General features: G+C 37.1%; 1 protein-coding gene across 5 annotated transcripts in view; it reads left to right on the top strand.

The window, feature by feature from the left end:
• The window catches only part of VMP1 (vacuole membrane protein 1), a 146,544-nt gene that overhangs the window by 64,401 nt on the left and 68,869 nt on the right, over positions 1-13,274 (top strand). For all 5 annotated transcript variants that reach the window (XM_056816485.1, XM_056816486.1, XM_056816487.1 and 2 more), the window contains one exon: positions 2,932-3,063. In XM_056816485.1, the coding sequence (XP_056672463.1) occupies positions 2,932-3,063 (132 nt within the window). The remainder of the gene's footprint in view (positions 1-2,931; positions 3,064-13,274) is intronic.

The raw sequence follows: 13,274 nt of genomic DNA, 5'->3' as shown, positions 1-13,274 counted from the left end.
ATTGTTGCATCTCTGGGAACAAGGAAACTGAAAGAGAAAGAGAAAAATGGGAATAGCTGATTAGTGGAACAGTCAATAAATACTACATTTATCAGTTAAATTCACTGTCTTATATGGGCAGTTCATGACACCCCCAGAATAATTGCAATACATAGTGACATCAAAGATCACTGATTACAGATCATTATAACAGATAAAATAATGATGAAAAAGTTTGAAATACTGCAAGAATTCCCAAAATGTGACACAAATGGCCAGTTACCAAAATGTGACACAATGTGAACAGATGCTATTCAATGAATGGTGCCAATAGACTTGCTTGATTCAGGGTCAACACAAATCTTTAATTTGTAAAAAAACAAATAAACAAAAAAAACAGCCCTCAATATCTGCCCAATAAAATGAGGTATACTTGTACTTTACCTGGGTGGAGGGTGAGAGGTCCTAGTGCTGGCAGATGGTTTGAGGAATGGTTTAGTTGGAGGTTAGATGTGATGAAGGAATAGGAAGTTTTGTTAATAAAAGAAAATATAATAACCCTTTTGTAGTACTTGGATAGTGGTATATCTTTTAAACCCTACTTTTTAACCTACTGTTCAGATAAAGATTTACCATAAAACATGAAATCCAAATAGTTAATATGATAAATTCACTGTGTTGGTTTTCAGATTGTGGCTTTTAAAGTCTTTTGTCGGTTGTTTTTTTTTAAGCCCTTAACTTTTGTCTTAGAATCAATACTATGTATTGGTTCTAAGGAGAAGAACAGTAAGGGATACGCAGTGGGGTTTAAGTGATTTGCCCAAGGTCACACAGCTAGGAAGTGTGTGAAGCTAGATTTGAACCTGGCACTTTGTCCACTGACCCACTTACCTGCTCTCTGGCTTTTAAGTTTTAAGTTAGTTGTTGGAGTTGTCCTCTGCATTGCATAGTTTGGCACTGAGGAAGTTCTATTTTTTCCTCTTATTTGAATAGTATATATTTTTTTAACCTTTTGTGATTTTGCCAAAAAAACTCACAAAAGTAAGTCAACCAAAATCTATTGCTTGAGTTACAAAATGATGAGAGATAACACATCCAAACTGAGACAGTTGACTAAATGAAGATCTTCCATGCCCAGGATACAGTGTGTTCTCAGGGAAATGCCTGGCTGACTAACTTCCCTGTTTGTTTATTTGCATAAAAAGAATGCTGACTAGAAGCAGCCATTCCTTTTTCTTGCTAACATAGAAGAACATTAGAAAAATGAAATGTAACAATAAATATAGTTATTCACTTTTCCAAGACATTAAACAACTGCTAGAGTCCATTCAGTGTTTCCTTTGTTACATTAAGGAAATCTGTTATGAGCCTACAATAAATCATAGGACCTCATTTCAGCTCTGTTAAATATATGACTTAGCAGGTTTCAAGAGAAGTTCACATTCAGTTTACTCCTTTGACTTTTTTCTTTTTTTTTCCCTCCCAAAAATGCAACAGTCAGCTTTGGCTCTAGTCTTATTGGGCAAAATGTGTTTTGTTATTTCCTTGTTCCTGTATTCTCTTGAGTGTATTTCTCCAGCTTCTCCTCTCCCTCCCCATTCTTCCCACTAAAATATTCACAACTGATTAATAGCTTATCCTTTTTTGCACAGTAACATGTTTTTGCTCAAAAATCTTATTTGACTTAAGGATACTCATAGGGATGGACTAGAATATGATGACATTATTGATTTTAGAAAGTGGGGGGGGGGGTTCTCAATCATTGGATTGAGAACCAGGCCTAGAGATGGGAAGTCCTAGGTTCAAATCTGGCCTCAGATACTTCCCAGCTGTGTGACCCTGGGCAAGTCACTTAACCCCCATTCCCTATACCCAGTATTGATTCCAAGAGGGAAGGTAAGGGTTTAAAAAAAAAAGAAGAAAGAAAAGTAGGGCGGGGAGTGGATGTGTAGATATTTGTGCAAATGAACTCAGATTTTTAAGCACAACATCCATATGATCTGATAGTTCACAGCAAGGCAGCTGTAGGGTCTAAAAAAAGCAATATCAGAAGTTTGAAGTCTATTATGGCTCAGGAGGTACAATATATAGCTTAACAAGAAACTACTAAAGCTTAAAACTGAACCAAGACTTAATTCAAGTTCAATCCAAGTTGCTATTTTACTAACCTTTGTTTTGTACTCTTGGGTAAATCAGTTTGTTTTTTAATTACTTGAAAAATTAAAAACTGAATTTTGAGAGCAGCTAGTTTGCAGAGTAGATAGAGTGCTAGGCCTGAAGTCAGGAGGACCTCAATTCAAATCTGAACTTGGACATTTCCTAGATGTGTGACCCTGAGCCAGTCACTTATTCCCATTTGTCTAGCCCTTGTCTTTCTGGTTTAGACTTGTTAATGGAAAGAAGGTATGGATTTAAAAAAAAATTAATAAAAAAGGACTGAAGTGTGATTCATTCAGTGCCCAGAGGAAATAAAGATTTTTTTTTGTTTAATAAAGGATTGTCTATTGTGATATTCAGATTCCTTTACCTTCCTGACTACAGCTTCTCTGGTTTTTAAACCAGACCAAAGAGAAGAAAAACTTTAAAACATCCAGGAGGCCAGGAATTTTCCTAGAAAATGTTTATCCAATAGCATCAATCTGAAGAATTTTTCGAACTAGATTGTATGAATATTAGGTGTACATAAGAGAGAATAACACCATAACCACAAGAGTTCAGGTGCAGATATAAAGGTCAGTAAAGCATATGTGAATTTTTCACAGTTAGTTATTTTAAATAAATAACATTGTCAACTTGAACATTTTATATAAATTCTACTGTACTGTCGGGGACTTCTACCAGTTGAATTTATTTGCAGGGTAATTCTGCTACTGATGTGCATTAAATGTAATTTTGCCTATGGAACAAAGAACAGAACTTCATATAGGTGTGTTTGTTTGTTTTTCCATCTAGGGAGCTGGCACAGCCATTGGGGAGCTACCCCCTTATTTCATGGCCAGGGCAGCACGGCTGTCAGGTGCTGAACCTGATGATGAGGAGTACCAAGAATTTGAAGAGATGCTGGAACATGCAGAGTCTGCACAAGTAAGAACACTTTTTAAAAAAATCAATAGAATGCCTTAATTATCCCCAAAGAGGTTATAATTAAGGCAAAGCTATCAACAATAGCACTGAAATGGAAAGCTGCTAAAGTAAAAGCAGGAAAAGTCTATTCATACTCTTGAAACTTAATGACAAGCATCTTGCACTTGGAAAGGAGAAATAAGGAAGGATCATTTTTTAAAAAGTCAAGTCAGCAAAGACAAGTATTGTTAGAAACTAGAGCAATTTAATGCCTGCTGGTGGAATTAAAGGGGTCAGGCTTTAGCATTCTTTTTTCATGAGGTATTTATAAAAATGAGTAAGGAAAGCCTTGAGTAAATGAGGAGGAGTCATGTTCTACTTCTCAAATAGTGGACTTTATGAATTTATTTTTATTTTTTAAAACCCTCACCTTCCATTTTAGAATCAATACTGTGTATGGCTTCTAAGGCAGAAGAGTGGTAAGGGCTAGGCAATGGGGGTTAAGTGACTTGCCCAGGGTCATACAGCTAGGAAGTGTCTAAGGTCACATTTGAACCTAGGACCTCCTGTATCTAGGCCTGGCTCTCAATCCACTGAACCACCCAGCTGCCCCCTATGAATTTATTTTTAAAAATGGATAGAGAACCAGACCTGAATTGGCCTCAGACATTTCCTAGCTCTATGACCCTGGACATAACCCCCGTTGCCTAGTCCTTACTCCTCTTATGCCTTAGAACTGATACTTAGTATTGATTCTAACGTAGAAAGTAAGGGCTTAGTGGGAAAAAACCATATAAATAAATAAATAGGGAAAATCTAGTGAGTGTCAGAACTCAGATCCAGATTTCCTGGTTAGTCCTGTATTCATTTTACTATATCTAGATATGGACAGAATGATCCATTTGTACTGGGTTATCCAAGAGGGTAATATAGCAAAGCTGGTTTTAAGAAAAATCTGAGTGATTCAGTTGCTTTTGAAGTTTTCGAGTACATCTGATCTGACTAATCCATTTCCTGCTAAATTTAGGTTTGTTGCTTGAATCTTTTGTCTTATCCAATATAATGCAAGTTCTTTGAGGGCAAAATCTTTTGTTTTGCCTTTGCATCCCCAGTACCTAGTATTTCATCTTATAGATAGTAGGTACTTAGTAATTGTTTGTTGCATTGACAGGGCTTAAGTTTCTCTTCTTTGAACCATCTATAGAAAATTGCCTTTTATGATGAAATTAGTTACAGAATAAAAACTTTTTCAAAGAAGTCTTCACATATCTAAGGGAATATTTTAAAATTGGCAGAGTATCTAGTTACATATAAACAATATGCTCATTGACTAAGGAATCTTTGTTAAGCAATATTCAAAACTTGAAAACAGTAAAGTTGTATTTATTTCCTTTAAAATACATTTAAATATTAAAATATCTTTAAATTGCCTTGCAAATACTAAATTGAGAGTTGGTCTGATATAATGAATGGATAGAGTTGAACTTGGCATCAGGGAGGTCTCAGTTCAAATCTGTCTCAGATAGTTACTGGCTGTGTGAACTTGGACAAATCACTTAACCTCTTTTAATCTCAATCACTGTATCTAAGTAAGAGAATTGGATGTTCAGTGTCAGCAGAGAGAGTGAGACTGTGAGGGTGTGTGTGTGTGTGTGTGTGTGTGTGTGTGTGTGTGTGTGTGTGTGTGTGTGTGTGTGTGTGTGTGGATTTAAAAGGATTAGGATTAGATTAGAATCTAAGTTTAGTAAATATGTATATACATACATGTATAGGTATATTTATATGTATAATTTAGGCTGTCTTTTCCTTAAATTTATCAATTGGTGAGGGTTCACTGAGACTCTTAAAATTTATCCAAATCTTTGTCCCAGAACAACTCTTAAACTAGCTATAATTACAAATAGGCTGAGATAAGAACTAGGAGGAAATATACATTTTTAAATTAGGCCAACTAGATCATGATGACCAAGGCTTCTTAGAACAGAACACAGACTTTTTGTTTCTGCCTCTATCTCAGTGTTCTTGAATGTTTGTACTAACAATGAATGTTTTACTATTTGTGTAAAACATTCTGGAACATGTTGTCCTTTCCTCTGTCTCAGTATTCATGAATGTGATGGCAGTATTAATAAGTAAAGAAATGAACAGAGAAAGAGGTAGCGAGAGAAATAAGAAAAAAAGCAGAGATGATCTACAAATATAGCCTTTCCTTGGAAAATTTAGGGTTTGGTTGAACAGATATTATGGATGTATCTAATAATGTGCAAAGTTTTATGCCAGGAAATAAGTGATATTAAAATTATTATTAAAATTAACAAGGAATATTAAAAAAAGTTTAGATCAAGAAATTATCTTTATGCAGCCTTCATTCTAGTATAAAGGATATACAGAAAAAGATAACCAATGAAATGTAATCAGAGTTCTAAGTAATTGTTTATAATATCAGCATCCTTTTCAAACAGGATTTAAAAGAGCACTAACTGGAATTAATCCAAAGATGCTTCTATTTTCTAATAGAAGACAATATTTGCTTTCAAATAATTCAAATATAACTAACCCAGATGAACCAAATATTGTCCTTCATTCAGCTGTCAAAGTGATCTTTCTAAAGCCCACTGACTATATCAAATACCTCCTTTTTAACTGATTCTCTATCACCTCCAGGGTCAAGTACATCCTACATCAGTCTCTCTCTCTCTTTCTCTTTCTCTTTCCCTTTCTTTCCCTCTCTCTCTCTCTTTCTCTCCCCCCTCTCCTTTTCTCTCTCCTTCTTCCTCTCTCTGACTCTCTTCTCTCTTTCTCTCCTCCTCTCTCCTCTCTGTCTAAAGTCTTCCAGCTCCCCTGTATTTTGCAGTCTAGTGACACTAGCCTTAAGATACTTCATCTTAAGTACCAAGTAAAATCCTATCTTTTCCAAAAGGCTTTTCTATATTCTCCTTAATTCTAATGCCTTTCTCTCTGTTGATTATTTCCTATTTATCCTGCATATAACTTGTTGTACATAATTGTTTGCATTTTGTCTACCCCATTAGACTATGACTTCCTGGAGGGTAGGGACTATCTCTTGCTTTCCTTCATATTTCCAATGCTTAGCACAATAGAAGTGCTTAATAAATGCTTATTGTCTAACTGATCTAAGGTCTCAGCATGTAAGAAGGGATTTTGAATTATAATTGTAATTGTAAGAACCTAAAGATGCTATATCTTTAAGAGACTATAAAGGATAATATCTTCCTTGGAAGATTATACAGAACTACTATGCATAGAAATACACGATTGGCGGAATTCCAGGTAATCATGGCTGCAATCTAGACGCCACACGCTTTCTCTCCCCGGCACCTAACGAAATAGACTACATCAAAGGAGCATAAAAATCACCTTTGGAGAAGGACACCCCAGTACTCCCAGTACTCCACTGAGGCGAGAGGTACGTGGGGTTTGAACATTTCCACACTATAATAAGGAGGAAAAGCTTGCACAGAAAAGTGAACTGAGCCGCCCTTCCCCTACCCCACCTCCCCCACTAAACCAGAGTGAGCTAACTGAGCGCTCACCGGGACAACGAGTGAGTGGGGAACGTCTCTGTCGGGGGTGGGGGGGGGGCCACTCCAGGGTCCTTGGGATCTGGGGACTGCCAGAAAAAAACGTCTCAGGGCGGTTTCACTGGAGAATCCAGCGCTTCAGCGGAGCTGTACTTGGGGCGGGCTGCGCTGAACATCTCCGCGGAGCTAAACACCAGGGGCGGACCACGCGTTGATAATCTGGGCGGAGCTGAACACCTTGGCACTGTGGCTGTGATCAGGGACCCAGCACTCTAAGAAACCTCGGAGGCTGGGAAGAACTAGTCTGAAGCAACCTAAATTCACAGAAAAACCGCCCATATAACCCAGATCCCAGACCAAAAAGGAAAGGGGAATAAAACCACCAAAGGGATGGCTCACATGGCCCAAAATCAAGCCTCCAGGAAGAAAGGGAAAAAAGTGACTATTGAAAACTTTTATGGTGGAAGTACCCAAGTAAAAGAGGCAAATGAGGAGGAAATCCAAAAAAATTCAGAACACGCCTCCCAAAATGGAAACTATCAACAAGCTCTGGAAGATCTCAAACTGGAACTTATCCAAAAGATGGAAACCTGGAAAGAAAAATGGGAGAAAGAGATCAGCTGTCTGACAGATAAGAATGCTCAATTGGAAAAAGAACTCAAAGCATCCAATAGAAGGGCAGACAAGGCTGAAAAGCAAGACCAGTCCCTAACGACCAGAATTAAGCACCTTGAAGAGAGTGAGATGATAAAACAGCAAGAATCAATAAAGCAAACCCAAAAAATTAATGAATTAGAAGAAAACATAAAATATCTCACTGAGAAGGTCACAGACCTGGAAAACAGAGGGAGAAGAGAAAATCTCCGAATTATCGGTCTCCCAGAAAAACCAGAGATAAACAATAAACTCGATATCATTCTACAGGAGATTATAAAAGAAAATTGCCCTCACGTTCTGGAGCAAGGGGGCAAAATAGAAATAGAAAGGATTCATAGAACACCTTCTATACTAAATTCCCAAAAGACAACGCCTAGGAATGTAATTGCCAAATTCAAGAGCTTCCAAGTAAAGGAGAAAATCCTACAAGAAGCCAAGAAGAAGAGCTTCAGATACAAGGGGGCTCCCATAAGGATCACACATGACTGAGCGGCTAACACACTAAGAGACCGCAAAGCATGGAACACGATATTTAGAAAGGCAAGAGAGCTGGGTCTCCAACCAAGAATCAACTACCCAGCAAAACTGACTATATACTTCCAGGGGAAAGTATGGGCATTCAACAAAATAGAAGATTTCCAAGCATTTGCTAAGAAAAGACCAGAGCTCTGTGGAAAGTTCAATATCCAAGCACAGAAAGCAAGAGAAACATGAAAAGGTAAATATGAAAGAAAGGGAAAAGGAGATAAATCTTATCTTTTTCTTTAAGTCAAACTCTCTTCTATAAGGACTACATTTACATAAAATTATATATATTAATATGTGGGGAAAATGTTTTGTGTAACTCTCATAAATTGTATCATCATAAGAGTAGTTAGAAGAAACATGCATAGGGAAAGATTGGGACATTAAGAAGATTTGGGGAAAGTGGGGACAAAAAAAGGAAAAGGGAAGGGAGAACCGTCGATGGTACTAAGAATAACTTCAAGAAATAGGGGGGGAATCAATAGAATAATCTTTCCCATATAAAGATACACATGGGAAGGGGAGGGGAAGAACTTTCATATGAGAGGAGAGGAAGAGAGCGTGAAGTGGAATTACTTAAACCTTACTCTCAGTGAAATCAAATCTGAGAGGGAAGAACATCTAGATCCAGTGGGATCCTGAATTCTATCTTATCCATTAGGGCAAGAAAGAAAGGAAAATTAAGGAGGGGGAGGGGGGAAGGAGTATAAAAAGGGAGGGAAGGAGAGGGGGGAGGGGAAGGGAGCATAAAAAGGGAGGGGCTAGAAAGGGAAGCATCTCAAGGGAGGGGACTAGGGGGACTGACCTAAAGTAAATCACTGGTTCAAAAGGAGAAAGCTAAAGAAGAAAGGTCAGAACTAGGGGAAGATATCAAAATGCCAGCGAATCCACAAATGACAATCATAACTTTGAACGTGAATGGGATGAACTCACCCATAAAACGTAGACAAATAGCAGATTAGATTAGAACCCCAAACCCTACCATATGTTGTCTTCAAGAAACACATATGAGACGGGTTGACACTCACAAGGTTAGAATTAAAGGTTGGAGTAAGACCTTTTGGGCCTCAACTGATAGAAAGAAGGCAGGAGTTGCAATCATGATATCTGACAAAGCCAAAGCACAAATAGACCTGATCAAAAGGGATAGAGAAGGTAAATATATTCTGTTAAAAGGGAGTATAGACAATGAGGAAATATCACTAATCAACATGTATGCACCAAATGGTATAGTATCCAAATTTTTAATAGAGAAACTAGGAGAATTGAAGGAGGAAATAGACAGTAAAGCCATATTAGTGGGAGACTTAAACCAACCACTATCAAATTTAGATAAATCAAACCAAAAAATAAACAAGAAAGAGGTAAAAGAGGTGAATGAAATCTTAGAAAAATTAGAGTTAATAGACATATGGAGAAAAATAAATAGGGACAAAAAAGAATACACCTTCTTTTCAGCACCACATGGCACATTCACAAAAATAGATCATACACTAGGTCATAGAAAAATGGCACTCAAATGCAGAAAAGCAGAAATAATAACTGCAGCCTTTTCAGATCACAAGGCAATTAAAATATTGATCGGCAAGGGTACATGGAGACCCAAATCAAAAATTAATTGGAAATTAAATAACATGATACTCCAAAATCGGATAGTTAGAGAAGAAATCATAGAAACAATTAACAATTTCGTTGAAGAAAATGACAACGGAGAAACATCCTTTCAAACCTTATGGGATGCAGCCAAGGCAGTACTTAGAGGAAAATTCATATCCCTGAGTGCATATATTAACAAATTAGGGAGGACAGAGACCAAGGAATTGGAAATGCAAATCAAAAAACTTGAGAATGAACAAATTAAAAACCCCCAGAAGAAAATCATACTAGAGATCCTAAAAATTAAGGGAGAAATTAATAAAATAGAAAGTGACAGAACTATTAAGCTAATAAACAAGACTAGAAGCTGGTACTTTGAAAAAACAGACAAAATAGACAAAGTACTGGTTAATCTAATTTTAAAAAGGAAAGAAGAAAGGCAAATTAACAGCATCAAGGATGAAAAGGGGGATCTCACCTCCAATGAAGAGGAAATTAAGGCAATAATTAAAAACTACTTTGCCCAAATATACGGCAATAAATATACCAACCTAGGTGATATGGATGAATATTTACAAAAATATAAATTGCCTAGACTAACAGAAGAAGAAATAGTTTTTTTAAATAATCCCATATCAGAAAAAGAAATCCAACAGGCCATCAAAGAACTTCCTAAGAAAAAATCCCCAGAGCCTGATGGATTCACCAGTGAATTCTATCAAACATTCAGAGAACAGTTAATCCCAATACTATACAAACTATTTGACATAATAAGCAAAGAGGGAGTTCTACCAAACTCCTTTTATGACACAAGCATGGTACTGATTCCAAAACCAGGCAGGCCAAAAACAGAGAAAGAAAATTATAGACCAATCTCCCTAATGAATATAGATGCAAAAATCTTAAATAGGATACTAGCAAAAAGACTCCAGCAAGTGATTAGAAGGGTCATCCACCATGATCAAGTAGGATTTATACCAGGGATGCAGGGCTGGTTCAACATTAGGAAAACTATCCACATAATTGACCACATCAACAAGCAAACCAACAAGAACCACATGATTATCTCAATAGATGCAGAAAAAGTCTTTGATAAAATACAACACCCATTCCTACTAAAAACACTAGAAAGCATAGGAATAGAAGGGTCATTCCTAAAAATAATAAACAGTATATATCTAAAACCATCAGCTAATATCATCTGCAATGGGGATAAACTAAATCCATTCCCAGTAAGATCAGGAGTGAAACAAGGATGCCCATTATCACCTCTGTTATTTGACATTGTATTAGAAACACTAGCAGTAGCAATTAGAGAAGAAAAAGAAATTGAAGGCATTAAAATAGGCAAGGAGGAGACCAAATTATCGCTCTTTGCAGATGACATGATGGTCTACTTAAAGAATCCTAGAGATTCAACCAAAAAGCTAATTGAAATAATCAACAACTTTAGCAAAGTTGCAGGATACAAAATAAACCCACATAAGTCATCAGCATTTCTATATAATTCCAACACAGCTCAGCAGCAAGAACTAGAAAGAGAAATCCCATTCAAAATTACCCTAGACAAAATAAAATACTTAGGAATCTATCTCCCGAGACAAACACAGGATCTATATGAACACAACTACAAAACACTTTCCACACAACTAAAACTAGACTTGAACAATTGGAAGAACATTAACTGCTCATGGGTAGGACGAGCCAATATAATAAAAATGACCATCCTACCCAAACTCATCTATCTATTTAGTGCCATACCCATGGAACTTCCAAAAAATTTTTTTTTACTGATTTAGAAAAAACCATAACAAAGTTCATTTGGAAGAACAAAAGATCAAGGATATCCAGGGAAATAATGAAAAAAAATACAAAGGAAGGGGGTCTTGCAGTCCCAGATCTCAGACTATATTACAAAGCAGCGGTCATCAAAACAATTTGGTACTGGCTGAGAGACAGAAAGGAGGATCAGTGGCATAGACTGGGGGCAAGCAACCTCAGCAAGACAGTATATGACAAACCCAAAGATCCCAGCTTTTGGAACAAAAATCCACTATTTCATAAAAACTGCTAGGAAAATTGGAGGACAGTGTGGGAAAGATTAGGCTTAGATCAACACCTCACACCCTACACCAAGATAAATTCAAAATGGGTGAATGACTTGAACATAAAGAAGGAAACTATAAGAAAATTAGGCTAACACAGAATAGTATACATGTCAGACCTTTGGGAAGGGAAATACTTCAAAACCAAGCAAGAATTAGAAAGAGTTACAAAATGCAAAATAAATAATCTGGATTACATCAAATTAAAAAGTTTTTGTACAAACAAAACCAATGTAACCAAAATCAGAAGGGTAGCAACAAATTGGGAAACAATCTTCATAAAAACCTCTGACAAAGGTTTAATTACTCAAATTTATGAAGAACTAAATCAATTGTACAAAAAATCAAGCCATTCTCCAATTGACAAATGGGCAAGGGACATGAACAGGCAGTTCTCAGCCAAAGAAATCAAAACTATTTATAAGCACATGAAAAAGTGCTCTACATCTCTTATAATCAGAGAGATGCAAATCAAAACAACTCTGAGGTTTCACCTCACACCTAGCAGATTGGCTAACATTACAGCAAAGGAAAGTAATGAATGCTGGAGGGGATGTGGCAAAGTGGGGACATTAATTCATTGCTGGTGGAGTTGTGAATTGATCCAACCATTCTGGAGGGCAATTTGGAACTATGCCCAAAGGGCGATAAAAGAATGTCTACCCTTTGATCCAGCCATAGCACTGCTGGGCTTGTACCCCAAAGAGATAATGGACAAAAAGACTTGTACAAAAATATTCATAGCTGCGCTCTTTGTGGTGGCCAAAAATTGGAAAACGAGGGGATGCCCTTCAATTGGGGAATGACTGAACAAATTGTGGTATATGTTGGTGATGGAATACTATTGTGCTAAAAGGAATAATAAAGTGGAGGAATTCCATGGAGACTGGAACAACCTCCAGGAAGTGATGCAGAGCAAAAGGAGCAGAACCAGGAAAACATTATACACAGAGACTGATACGTTGTGGTACAATCGAAGGTGATGGACTTCTCCATTAGTATCAATGCAATTTCCCTGAACAATCTGCAGGGATCTAAAAAATACTATCCACAAGCAGAGGATAAACTGTGGGAGTAAAAACATCGATGAAAAGCAACTGCTTGACTACAGGGATGGAGGAGATAAGACTGAGGAGAGACTCTAAATGAACACTATAATGCAAATTCCAACAACAGGGAAATGGGTTCAAGTCAAGAACACATGTGATAACCAGTGGAATCATGCGTCGGCTATGGGAGAGGGAAAGGCGGGGGGGTGGGGGTGGGGAGGGGGGAGGAAAAGAAAATGATTTTTGTTTCCAGTGAATAATGTATGAAAATGACCGAATAAAATAATGTTTAAAAAAAAAAGAAATACACGATTGTACTCAGATCTGTCTATTGGTTCCTGACCAATCTCATGAATTCTGTTGGCTTTTACCTTCCTGACCAACTCCTAACTTTATCGCAGTTTTACCTAAATCTCAGCTCCAGGAACTGTTAGCTTGGCCAATCCCTTATTTTTTTCTTTTCAGCTTAAGATATTTAACTTTCTAGATCCCCTTTCTGTAGGAGTTATAGCCAATACCATCACTGAACCTGGCTGCTTCAGTGTTGGGTTTATTTTGCCCTTTGCTACCCTCCATACATTGTATATCACTTCACTCATCCTTATTTGCTGGGCACTAACACTAAGACTCAACAAGAGCTCAAATCTCTTGACTCCTAGTACAGTATTCTTTCCACAAATCCTAGTCTAAACTGACATTACAAATGTCTGCACTACTAGTATATTTCTGCTGTTGATGGCCACATCTTGCCTACTAAT

Source organism: Monodelphis domestica, chromosome 2 (assembly GCF_027887165.1).
Source record: "Monodelphis domestica isolate mMonDom1 chromosome 2, mMonDom1.pri, whole genome shotgun sequence".
Taxonomy (NCBI): domain Eukaryota; kingdom Metazoa; phylum Chordata; class Mammalia; order Didelphimorphia; family Didelphidae; genus Monodelphis; species Monodelphis domestica.
The sequence above is the reverse complement of the archived record's forward strand: the minus strand, read 5'-3'. Positions and strand labels throughout refer to the sequence as shown.